This window comes from Cercospora beticola, chromosome 4 (genome assembly GCF_033473495.1).
Source record: "Cercospora beticola chromosome 4, complete sequence".
Lineage (NCBI taxonomy): Eukaryota > Fungi > Ascomycota > Dothideomycetes > Mycosphaerellales > Mycosphaerellaceae > Cercospora > Cercospora beticola.
Genome location: NC_088938.1, coordinates 1,775,127 through 1,787,054, shown reverse-complemented (window position 1 = coordinate 1,787,054; position 11,928 = coordinate 1,775,127). Strand labels below are relative to the sequence as shown.

The 11,928-nt window shown below is 53.1% G+C and overlaps 5 protein-coding genes across 5 annotated transcripts; 2 read left to right on the top strand and 3 right to left on the bottom strand.

Annotated features, from left to right (window-relative positions):
• Positions 1-422: 422 nt before the first annotated feature.
• On the bottom strand, positions 423-1,670 carry RHO25_006348 (uncharacterized protein; the record flags this gene model as incomplete). Its single annotated transcript, XM_023597181.2, has 2 exons — positions 423-1,513; positions 1,562-1,670. The coding sequence occupies 2 exons, from the start codon at positions 1,668-1,670 to the stop codon at positions 423-425; spliced, it is 1,200 nt and encodes a 399-aa protein (XP_023451764.1).
• Positions 1,671-2,037: 367 nt separating this feature from the next.
• Positions 2,038-3,615, top strand: RHO25_006347 (uncharacterized protein; the record flags this gene model as incomplete). Its single annotated transcript, XM_023597180.2, has 1 exon — positions 2,038-3,615. The coding sequence occupies one exon, from the start codon at positions 2,038-2,040 to the stop codon at positions 3,613-3,615; it is 1,578 nt and encodes a 525-aa protein (XP_023452189.1).
• A 271-nt stretch (positions 3,616-3,886) lies between these two features.
• RHO25_006346 (uncharacterized protein) lies at positions 3,887-5,758 on the bottom strand (the record flags this gene model as incomplete). Its single annotated transcript, XM_023597179.2, has 5 exons — positions 3,887-3,951; positions 4,039-4,269; positions 4,330-5,343; positions 5,402-5,631; positions 5,691-5,758. 5 exons carry the CDS (start codon positions 5,756-5,758, stop codon positions 3,887-3,889), a joined length of 1,608 nt encoding a protein of 535 aa, XP_023451753.2.
• Positions 5,759-6,589: 831 nt separating this feature from the next.
• On the bottom strand, positions 6,590-7,525 carry RHO25_006345 (uncharacterized protein; the record flags this gene model as incomplete). The annotated part of the gene is made up of 1 exon (XM_023597178.2): positions 6,590-7,525. One exon carries the CDS (start codon positions 7,523-7,525, stop codon positions 6,590-6,592), a length of 936 nt encoding a protein of 311 aa, XP_023451747.1.
• A 389-nt stretch (positions 7,526-7,914) lies between these two features.
• On the top strand, positions 7,915-11,484 carry RHO25_006344 (uncharacterized protein; the record flags this gene model as incomplete). Its single annotated transcript, XM_023597177.2, has 1 exon — positions 7,915-11,484. The coding sequence occupies one exon, from the start codon at positions 7,915-7,917 to the stop codon at positions 11,482-11,484; it is 3,570 nt and encodes a 1,189-aa protein (XP_023451742.1).
• Positions 11,485-11,928: the final 444 nt, after the last annotated feature.

The following is an 11,928-nucleotide window of genomic DNA, read 5'->3' as shown; positions in this document are numbered from 1 at the left end:
CGCCAAGCCGTGAGCACCATGCGCCTTTGACATCGATGACCAGAGTACTAATGGTACAGAAGCAGCTGCTGCGGGGTCTCGATACCGACTGTGGATGCTGACCACGGACAGCACCAGGTGAGCCACTACCATCCACAGCCTCAGTGACCTTGTCGGGTTGAAGCTGATCTCACATGTTTCTAGCTCAGCCACGCTCAAGAATGACACGCGACCCACCTACACGTAGCTTGCATATGCTGCGTACCAGTCGTACCGTTGCGAAGCTCTGCAGCTAGGCAACGGGCTCCTGGGAAGTTTCTGTGCGCCAGACTGTTGGAAACAGGCCCAAGTCTTGCATCATTCTTTTAATTCTTCGTTTGTGCCATTACTCACGCCCCTGGGCATTTGCAAACGCTACCAGACACTGAAGGTACTGCGTTCCTTCATGATGCACCGAGGCTGTTCAAGGCAATGCGCAGCTCCTTCACTGCTGTGTCCACGTCCTCAAAATTGAGAGCGGAAATGGCCCACTTTGCATGCTTCTGAGCGGCCATGATTGACTCATCGTCGGTGTTGTAACCACCTGCTGGAGGGCCGACAGCAATAGGCGCGCGTACAGGCGCGACCGGAACCGCAGCGGGCGGAGGAGAGAACGCTGGCAAGGCAGCTGGTGGCGCAGGCGCAACGTGGCTTGAGGCCGCAGATCCTTGCGGGAGGCCGCCGAAGTCTTCTGCGGTAGGGGCAATTGGTGGAAGTTGAGGAGCGTTGTAGAAGTCTGCGGGGTCCGATGAGATGTGAGGAGGTTCGATGGGCGCTCCTGGACCGGATGGCTCTCCTGGCGCTGCTGGGAAGTACCCTCCGCCTACTGACCCTGCTCTGCTGTTGACGTCTGCTGGCTCGATTGGCGATACATCATGTTCTGCAGGCTGTGTGGGAGGCACGTCTATCGTGGGAAGTGTCGGTTGCGCCAATGGACTCGTCTGGAATGTCGACTGGGGCCGTGAAGGTATCCTGCTGTCGGGTGCGCTTTCTACTGTCGGAGGCTGATACGCCTTCTCCTCGTTCTCCAAAGCCTTCAGCTGTGTCTCCAGATCATCCTCTACTGGGGCTTGTGGTGCAGAAGGTGGCTCCTCGATGACAGGATTGGAAGCGTTTGGGTCCTCGCCGGCCTTGATCGCTCTTGCTATTCGCAGAGCATGGAACTTTGCAAACTTGCTCTTCGCCGCAAATTCTGTCTCCAATGGCCCCCATATTGTCAAAAGGTCCATAAAAGTAGCCGATGCCTGAAATGTATCTGCGGTTTGTTTCGTAACCTTGTTGTTCCTCTGTGCGTCTTCTCCCCGGCTGAACGTCTCGAGCGCAAAATTCTCGATGTATGCCTTTGCTGCCACATCGTCTACTACTGCATCGTTTGTAGCATTCTCAGCCTTGTAAGCTTCGAGCTTGTCCATCAACCCCAAAGCATAAGTCGTGCATTCTTCGTCGGTGGTGTGTAGTTGACGGCTGAGAATAGCCTGTAGGATATAATATTCGCCTGGTCCCGGTCAGCGTAGCCGGCATCACTCCTTGAATGCTCACATACACCAGTACGCCACGATCGGCCTGAACTTCTCCAGCTGAGCTGCTCTTGTCGCAAATCGGCCTACATCTGGTGCGGCAGCCTTGAGCTTCGGTGGTAACGCGGCGGCCATGTTGTTATTGTCGGTGGTGTGCGCAGTCCGGTCGGTGTCCTCGTATTCAGCCGAAGAGTACTCTGAGTATACTCTGGCCGGATCAACACAAGCTAAATAGCATGTGAAAGAGTGAATGACAGCATATGCGATTGTGACAGCGGCGTTCGGCAATGCCACGTGCAAGGCGATCCCAGAAATAGCAGGTGGCCCCTGCATCAAAGCTGCGGGGGAAGCTTCGATCCAGCCTCATGGAAATGGCAGTCGACTTCGAACAGTTGTCCTTGACAGGATCGAACACGAACACACGAACACCTCTTCTTTGGAACATGAAAACTCAATTGTGAACTGATAATCCTACACAGTTCACAACACATTGCCTAGAACCATGGTCAACTCACTTCCTCTCGCCCTAGCGGCAGCGTCATTGTTGCTACCCGCCACTAACGCCTTCTACGACAAATCATCACCAGTAATCCAAGCTGATGGCAAGTCTTTCAACAACATAGTCAACAAGTCGAATCACACGAGCATCGTCGAGTTCTACGCTCCATGGTGTGGACATTGCCAAAATCTCAAACCTGCGTACGAAAAAGCGGCCAAATCTCTTTCAGGTCTGGCCAAAGTCGTGGCCGTGAACTGCGATGAAGAACCGAACAAGCAGCTATGCAGCCAAATGGGCGTTCAAGGTTTCCCGACTTTGAAGATTGCAAAACCAGGCAAGAAGCCGGGCAGACCAATCATTCAAGATTACCAAGGCGCTCGAAGCGCAAAAGCGATTGTGGATGCTGTGATTGAACAGATTCCGAACCACGTGAAGAGGCTGAAGGATGATGACTATGCGGCGTGGGTGGCAGAAGGCACGGGTCCAAAAGCGATTCTTTTCACCAACAAAGGCCCAGTGAGTCCGACGCTCAAAGCTGTGGCGGTCGACTTCCTTGGTGGGCTAGATGTGGCTCAGATCCGCGACAAGGAGACCGAAGCGGTGGGGACTTTCGAAGTCGAGAAGTTTCCTACTCTTGTCTTACTACCAGGAGATGGCAAGGATCCAGTCACATACAATGGCGAGATGAAGAAAGACAAGATTGTCAAGTTCCTGTCGCAAGCCGCAACGCCGAATCCAGACCCACCCAAGTCGGAAAAGAAGACGAAGTCCACCAGCTCCGACAAGAAGAAGGACGCCAGCTCTTCATCGAAGTTTGCCAAGTCGTCTGCATCACAGAAGTCATCCGAGAGCGAAGCCGGCGAGACTGCTACACCTGAGACGAAGCCAACCCCTAAAGCAGCCGCGCCTAAGTCAGAAGCTACACCTATCGCATCACTCGCCGATCCTCTGGCACTTCAGCACAAATGCCTTAACGACAAGGCAGGGACATGTGTGCTGGCTCTGCTCCCAGAAGACACATCATCAGAGGGCACGACCCTTGCCATCAAGAGCCTCAACGAGATCCAACAGAAATACGAAGGACGCAAACTCTTCCCCTTCTACCAGATCCCGCATGCCAACGCTCAGAATCCTGCTTTACGAAGCAAGCTGGACCTCGCCTCGGACAAGGTCGAAATCATCGCTATCAACGGTAAGCGAGACTGGGTCCGCCATTACACCGTTGCCGACTTCCACCAATCCAAGATCGAGGACTGGATCGATGCTATCCGCATGGGTGATTCGCCGAAGAAGAAGCTTCCCGAAGGTCTCGTCGTTGATGCTTCGGAACTTCCTGCAGAACCTGTTGTTATTGAGGACCCGGATCAAGTCAGAATGAAGGAGACTGCGCCGGATCCAGATAACGTTGAACCAGAGTCAGACGCAGTGAAGAAGATGAAGGAGCAATTGAAGGCGCAGATGCCAGAGGGGATGGAGTTCGAAATGGAGGAAGTGAGCGACGAGGAGTATGAGAAGATCATGAAGCAAGGGGAGGAAGCGGGCAAGAAGCGTGATGCTGCGGAAGAACATGATGAATTGTAAGATTAGCGATACGACAAAAGTAAAGTAGTGCTCTGGGGGTGTGCTACATTTTCTGTTCCTGAGTTCTCGGGTCATGGGCCAACGTAAATAATTTGCATACTCGGGAATCAGCTCAATTCTCATTTGCAGCAGTATTTGTTTTGTTCCTTGTGCATAAATTTTCCCAACACTTTTCAGTTCACCGCGAAACCTCAATAGCCCCGCTAGATGCCGCTTTCTCGCAACGAAAACGATAGACGCTCCAAATAATGCATATTTTTGATCCATGATACTAATTTTGCTTCGTTCCTCCCATGAAAACACCAGACAATATTCCAACGACAGTGGATATCCCACCTGTGTGAATTCAGTGTCAGTCATTAACTTTACCAACTTGCATATTTACGCCCTTGATAGAAAATTAAGGGAACCCGAGCGACGTACCTATGCCCGTGTTCATATAGTAATATCCCACTTTCTCCACCAAAACACCCGAAATGATGGGTCCGAGGAGCATGCCCAGGTTCCAGGTGAAGTTCGTGACAGAAAACGCAGAAGACATTTTGTTGTTGGGCTTCTTCGTTGTTGCCTTATCGCCCGTATTACCAGCTTCGGGAGGTGAGGATGAAGAAGCGGGAGGGTTGATAATTGGTGGCTGGAAAGATTTCATAACATCTCCGCGGGCCACAGTGTCAGCGAGATATTCACGGCAAAATCATGAGAAGGTCAACTTACTCGTAATTTCCAAAAGCGCACTTCCACTCGTAAACGCCCTGAAGATTCCCATCGCTACCAAAGCCACCAAAGTGATTTTCTCCGCGTACTTCTCTCTCGTCTCTTTTCCAAAAACCACATCCGCCATTCCTCCGACCTCACTATCCTGTGTTGCAGCACCTAGAACCCAAAGAGATGCGGATTGGGCTAGGAAGCCGAAGCTGGTGAGATGTTTTGCACCGATTCGGTCTTTGAGCATTCCCATGAAAGTTGCCAGAATCAAAGATGGAAGCTGTAGGAGGAGGAACATGAGACTGATCTGCGCGGAGTTCCAGTCGAAGGTTCGTTGAGCGTGGAGAGGAAGCGTAGTGTCGATGCTGGTGGTTATGATGGCGGAAGTGGCGTGGGCTGCTAGCGCCGTGAGGGCGCGAGGATTGGTAAGAATGAATCTGTAGAGATTTTCTGGGGTGCGTGGAGCGGAAGGAATGGGTGCTTGTCTTGGTGGAGGTGACGAAGGAGACGATGAGGGGAAGTCGGGGCGGGAGTTCTGAGTGGAGTTGAACAAGTTCCGGTCGTCATCGTTGTCGCCGGCGTTTGGCGTTTGAGGCATGAGGAACGATTGGTATTCTGTGTCGGAGGAAGCGTTGGATCTGAGGAGAGCCCTTCGCTCGTTGACTTCCTCTTCTGCAGCGTTGTTCGGCTGTGCAGCTTCCATATCACCCGGAGAGGTGTCGAGAGCTGTACGTTGATCGACGCTTCCCTTCTTGTTCTCAATCATGACGGCCCGCATGACCATGTCAACAGTAAGTGAAGCAATCGCTACGGCCCATGTAGCCCAGTATCCAACATAGTGTAGCAAGAATCCAGAAGTCATCGATCCGAACATAGTGCCCGAAGTAAAGAACGAGGAGACTGCCCCCAGAGCCTTGCCCGTATTCTCTTTCCCAACAGTCTCTGCCAGGGTGGCTAACCCGACTATCCACGCTGCGTTGCCACCAATGGCTTGGATTGATCGTCCGATGACGAGGACCGGCACTGCAGATATCTGGTAAGACAAGTTATTGCTTCGCAAGTTGTACACTGCTTTTCTTACCCGACAACGATGCTATGATGATGATCGTCCCGACCAACTGCACTCCGAGGGCGACGAGTAGCGAGAGCTTCCGACTGGGGATCAAATCTGCGAAGTGTCCGACGAATGGACCCGTCACCATTGCAACAGAGGCGTGGACGGAGAGAACAAGGGACGTAGCAGACTGCGTTTCCGATTCGTCGACGTGGAGCCGCTTTTCAAGCATGACTGGTAGGATTGGGATAATGTAGCTGTAGAGAAAATTGTCTGTAGCATTTGTGAGCAGTGTCGTGTATCATTTCAATCTTACAGTTCATGATACCGAGAAAAAGTGCAGTTGCGATGCACGCCATGATGAACCATGTTGAAGAACGCCATGTGTAGCCTGCAGGGAGCCTACTGTCGTGCCCGGCCATATTGATAGTATATTGCGAACAAAGAAAAAGAGAGAACTGCTGGAAAGCAATGGAAGAGCTGGGCAAAGGTCACGAAGGAGGGGGAGTGGTACGAGCAAGTCAGGCTTGCATCGGGAGTGTACTGAGCACAACGCGACGGTCGTCTTCAGATTCGAATATGGCAAGCATCTGGCGATCCCAGGATAACGATTTCGTGGAGCGGTAAAAGTGCACGTTGGACCGAAGGAACATCGACGAAACCCCCCGCGCATTGTCGTCAATAGGCAATGATCAACGTCCACCACTTTCTCGGGGCGTCGTGGTGGCACCAGCTTAAGACCGGGTCTGGCATCCGAGTCGCCTTGGCCATACACTATACATAGCTAGGAGGTAGGTCTGCAATGCTGTCACAAGTGTGCTGCAGCATAAATTTGTTGACTGAGCTCTTGTTCGAGCTTCGAATGGGATTCATCGGTCTCGGGTGAGGCTGGCCTGCCGCAAGAGTGCACAACAGTTCGATGGCTGCAAGTACTTTGCAGCTTCGACCGCATGCATATTATAGCTTCTGTGCGACGTTTACTGATGGCTTGGGCAATGGCCGCGATTGCACTTCACTCGCGCTACCAGTTGGCCAGCATCCCTGGAACATCTGGCATCCGCGCGGGAAATTCTCACTTCGACTGCCGAAGACGAATCGGGCTATCTCTTGTCGGAGTGGATACCGAATGAAGCGTGTGGCTGTTCTCGGTATGCTCGTGTGAGCGACGTGGCCCGCCAGGGAGTTAGGTGCATGAGAGCACTTCGTACGACTTCTTCAGTCACTATCATTGCCGGCGTCCATCGTTCCTAATGCTACGCCGCCATGATCTACAGCATCCTTGGGCTTTCTCTTGCGTTTGCGCTTTTTGGGAGCTTCTGAGTTCCCGTCTGCTGCGATGTGCATGCCCACTTTCTCCGCTGCCTGAGGATCGGTTTTCACCATCTTCTGTAATATTGTTTTCTCATCGCTGTCCTGCTTTTGGGATAGGTTTGGCTGTGCATCTTTCTTTGATTTCTTGACAGACAGTGGGTTTGGGCCTTTCGGTCCCTTTCGCTTTTGCTTTTTCTTCTGTGCAGCCTCTGTCCCTCGCGCTCCGTCTGCCTCACTGTCCTCGTCGTCTTCCTCCCTCTTCCTCTTCTCGCCGGGAGTGGGATTCCCTGCACTTCTTCTCCCACTCAAGCCAGCCTTTACTTTCGCCTTCTCTTCCTTCTCCCTCACGCCCTCGCTCACATCGGCCATCGGCTCGAGGATCATCACGCTTCTCTTGATGTACACCAGCGGCACTCCTACGATGGTCCTCATCTTTCTCCGCAACTGGTCGTCCTGACTGGCCACCACGTAGCGGTGCTTGTTGAAGCCACTTCCCTTCGGATCCACCACACTGTTAATGCATTCTAAGGCGCTTAGTGGCTCAGGCAGTTCGTGGTGCCCACATCTTCGCCTCTCGGCCTGCTTTGCGACTTCGATGCACGATGCTTTCAGTGGATCGTCGGGTGAAGTGTAGAGATGTCGGATACAGCACTGGGTGATCATGGGTTTGATCTCTCCGTGCAGGGTGGATTCGAGCATCTTGCCCAGTGACATTTTGAATCGCGCAGCATCTTTGATGAGATCGGCGTCGAGCAGGACTTGGTAGGGTTCGCGGAAGTCGAAGGTGAGCTGGTACTTTTGCATCAATTTCCGGTAGGTTTTGCTGCGTTTTCCCTTCATCTTGGTGGCAGCAGTAGTGTCCGTATGAATGGTGATGAAGGTGGTGCAGAGTTGCGACGGCCGCCGCGTCAAAAAGGTTTGAGATGCGCGTTGGCTGCTGCGTCAAATTTAAGCTTATTTCGGTTAGCTTTAGCGTGAGCTCCGTCAAATGGCCGCAGGGGTCTACGAGGCCCTTGTCGGTCCGTGAGATGTGCATGTGGAGAAGGCGCAACACCGCATCATCCCAATAGACGGACATTGCCTTTGTTTGGCCTCGTGTCAACGCTCGGCGACATACGAGTCGCGACATTTAGGATTACTCCCTCGCTCACCAGCCTCTTACGCAACAGTACATATCACCCACAGCAATACGCCATCGTATGGCATAGACAGAGCATGCCGGCGTCAGCATGCCTGACAATGAATCCCCCGCCGATCAACCCCGAAAGCCTGTAGCGGATACGGCAGCAGCAACAGCAGCAGAGGAGGATGACCAGGTGACGGAATTGAAGCGCGTGCACACCAAGGGCAGCGAGAAGCCTGATGAGCCCAAGGCAGAACCCCCGGCCGCCGACGAGTTTGGACTTCCCATCAGGCCACCGCGGAGGAGAAATTACTCGCTCAACGAGCTGGATAGTCCCGAGCAGATCAAACAAAAGGTCGTCGAGGAGACGGAGGGGGAGCTGAATAGGAAGAGAGCCGAGTCGGGAGCCGCCAAGTCAGAATCGAACGATGCTGCGAAAGAGGCGAGCAAGAGTGAGAAAGAGCAGAAAGAGAGTCCCGTGACACCACGCACCAGTGTCGATGGCAAGCGTCCGGAGCACACGGACACCCAGTCCTCTGCTCAAACCACGTCCACTTCGCCTGTGAGTTTTCGGACTCCAGGCAGCCCCACTGCGGTGAGGAAACATGCCGCCAAGGCCTCCGTCAGCACGATTGGCGAGTTCTCGCACCAGCAAGTCGTCGCTAGAGACGACGTCGATGAGGTCAAGGAGGAGAAGGAAGACGAATGGCAAGACATGCCCGCCATCGCCACTCACCGCATCTATGATGACTGGGGCAAAGTGCTTGCCAAGGGCGTCGATGAGGTGGAAGATGAGACGGTCGCCTATAGCACGCTTGGTGGCGCCGGTAAAGGATACACTCGCGTACAAATGGATGAAGATGCTCAGAGTGCAACTTCTATGGATGACAACACTGCGTATCTATTCAAAGAGTACGGCCGCAGCAATGCTCTGCTGGAAGAAGACGAAGGCCAGGCAATGGACGCCATGGGGCAGCTGCAAGCTACAAAGGAGCTGTTGACAGAGGGACAGCGAGTGGCCTACGTTGGAGTTGTCCGACTGTCTCTGGCTCAGATGCAAAAGGATTTCGATCAGCTGGAACGAATGAAGAACACGAAGAAGTTGGTGGAGCTTGCAGCCGAGGCATTGAAGATGTGGACGCAGAAGGTCATGATCAAGTTGTACGCCCATATGGAGATCGACGCGAGGGAGCAAATCATGGTGGAGCAGTTGTCGGAACATGGAGTTCTTCCGAGCGACCTCACACCTGCATTGATGGCGAATGCAAGAGTGAAGAATCCTACGGCAGCTTCCGGCTCCAACTCCGAGGTCACTTCTGCTCGCCCGTCAATGGCTTCACCCAGACCATCCAGTATTGGGGGAAGGCCAGCATCGACTGCTCACACCTCGCGCCCGTCCTCGAAACCGGGCACGCCGCTGCCTCAGGATCCAGAGACCCCACCTCCGGCATATGAAGAGCACACTGCGGACCAGCTAACAATCGAAAACCCCGACGACTATGAAGATGCGAAGAATTTAGACATCGACATTCGATGGACGGTACTCTGCGACCTCTTCCTGCTTCTCATCTCGGACAGCACATACGATGCACGCGCCAGAGTCCTGCTTGAACGAGTCGGGGTCGCACTTTCTGTTCCATGGCAAGAGATTTGTCGTTTCGAGAAGCGGGTCACGGACGCATTGGAGATGCAGGAAGAAGCAGAAAAGGAGAATTGGAACGAAGATGACCACATCGAGGCGCGTGCCAAGGCAGCGAAGAAGAAGCGTATGGTGGTCATGGGTTTGTGTACCGTTGGCGGTGGACTGGTCATTGGTCTCAGCGCCGGTCTCCTGGCCCCAGTCATTGGTGCCGGTCTCGCTGCTGGCTTCACCGCGGTCGGCGTCACCGGGACTGGTACCTTCCTCGGCGGGACAGGCGCAGCGGCACTGATTGGCACCACTGGTACGCTCATCGGTGGCAAGATCGGGTTCGGAACAAGTGGCAGACGTACGGGGGCGGTCAAGACGTTCGAATACAAGCCATTATACAACAACAAGCGTGTCAACCTCATTGTCACAGTCGCAGGCTGGATGACTGGTTCTGTCGACGATGTCCGACTGCCTTTCTCCACTGTCGACCCTATCATGGGAGATATTTACTCAGTCAACTGGGAGCCGGAAATGCTGCAAAGTACCGGTGCAACCATGCAAATTCTGGGCACCGAGGCATTGACGCAGACTATTCAGCAGATTCTCGGAGCCACATTTCTGACCACGCTAATGGCAGGACTGTCTACTCCTCTGATCCTGGCCAAGATTTCCTATCTCATTGACAACCCATGGAGCGTATCCTGTGCCCGTGCAGATTCAGCAGGCCTGATTATGGCGGACTCCATCATCGAACGCAATCTTGGCGTCCGACCAATCACTCTTGTTGGCTTCTCACTCGGCGCTCGTGTCGTGTATGCCTGTCTCAAAGAACTTGCACGTCGCGGCGGGATTGGTCTAGTACAAAACGTCTACATGTTCGGCGCGCCGGTCGTGGTCAAGAAAGAAGATTGGGTCAAAGCGAAATCGGTCGTGCCAGGCCGATTCGTCAATGGATATGCCACTAACGATTGGATTCTTGGATACCTTTTCCGCGCCACTGGTGGCGGCGTGATGCGAATCGCCGGACTTGGCAAGGTAGATATTACTGGAATTGAGAACATCGACGTCACGGAAGACGTGCCAGGGCACATGGCTTACCGTGCGATGATGCCTACTTTGCTGGACAAGGTTGGTTGGATGGTAGACTCGCTTGAGTATTCGGAAATCGAGGATCCGGACCCCGACAACCATGAGAAAAGACAGCGAGAACTGATTAACGAGATTGAGGAAGCACGAAGACAGCTCGAGGAACAGCCTGAGAAGAAGGGTTTCAAATCTTTCTTTGTAAGGAAGAAAGTTCAGAAGAAGGCATGGGAAACTTATGATGAACGAAACATGAAAGTTCTGGAGGGTGATGAAAAGGAGGCCCAGAAGCTGGCCGAAGAGAACACCAATGTTATGTTCGATGTGGAAGCCATCCGCCGCGAGGCACTCGCGTTAGCTGTACAGCAGCCGGGTGATATTGAAGAGATCAAGAAGCATCTCAGCGTACGAGAGCTGCAGTCAACACTGCCTGCTCTCAAGGTCGATTTAAGCAAGCATGACAACTCGAGCGGTGGAAATACACCTAGTAGCGCGACGAGACCATCATTGGCACCTACGCAGTCGCAATCCCACGATGGGACGACAACAGTCAAAACAAGAGAGGTGTTCCCCAACGGCACACATAAAGACGACAATTACGAGCACGGCGTTTCCATGACTTTCGGATCACCCGATCGATCCCACACATCCGATCTCTCAAGAAGCGCTTCACACAATGCGTCAGCGTCCGTGCCTGTTGTAATGCCTCCTGCTTCTGGTATCTCGCGGCATGCGACACCCGAACCACAACGACCCGAAACTGCTTGGGGGCAGACGAGAGCTAAATTCGGACCTCCGCTAGAAAGACAGAATATGAGGAGCGTGACCAGCCCGTTCCCTTCGAGTCGAAACTTTGCTGAAGAGGAGATGGTGACAAGTCCAGACTATAATCCATGGGGCGGCGGCGCGGACGCGGATGACCCAGATTTTGGGAAGGAGAGGGAGGTCAAGATGACGTTTTAGCTTGTGCATGATCAGCATCACGCGGGTTCGCATTGTTGCCAGGTGGCTCGGTTGTGGGATGTCACCTTTTGCATGTGGAAATTTGGATACAATCAAGAGATACCCACGTATGGGAACGGAACATTCGGTGTTACGCATTCATGGGCGTATGAGAATGAGATGTACTTGCATTGTGCGGTGCTGTCAACTTCCAGCATTGCTTCTCTCACGCGTCAGGAGTTTGCATGGAATGCTACACCTTTTGAACTTGCGATCCGTCATTTTGTAACACTTTCTACCTTTGCAATTTGCAGCAACTTGGACTTGCGAGCTCTGGAACTTGGCAATTGTTCTGGCCCATCAGAGCTAGCTTTGCGTGACGATAAGGACAAGAACGATGTTGTTGCAGACAGACACGTTAGTCCTACGTATGTTGGCCCCTTTATTCCCACAACTACGAATAAG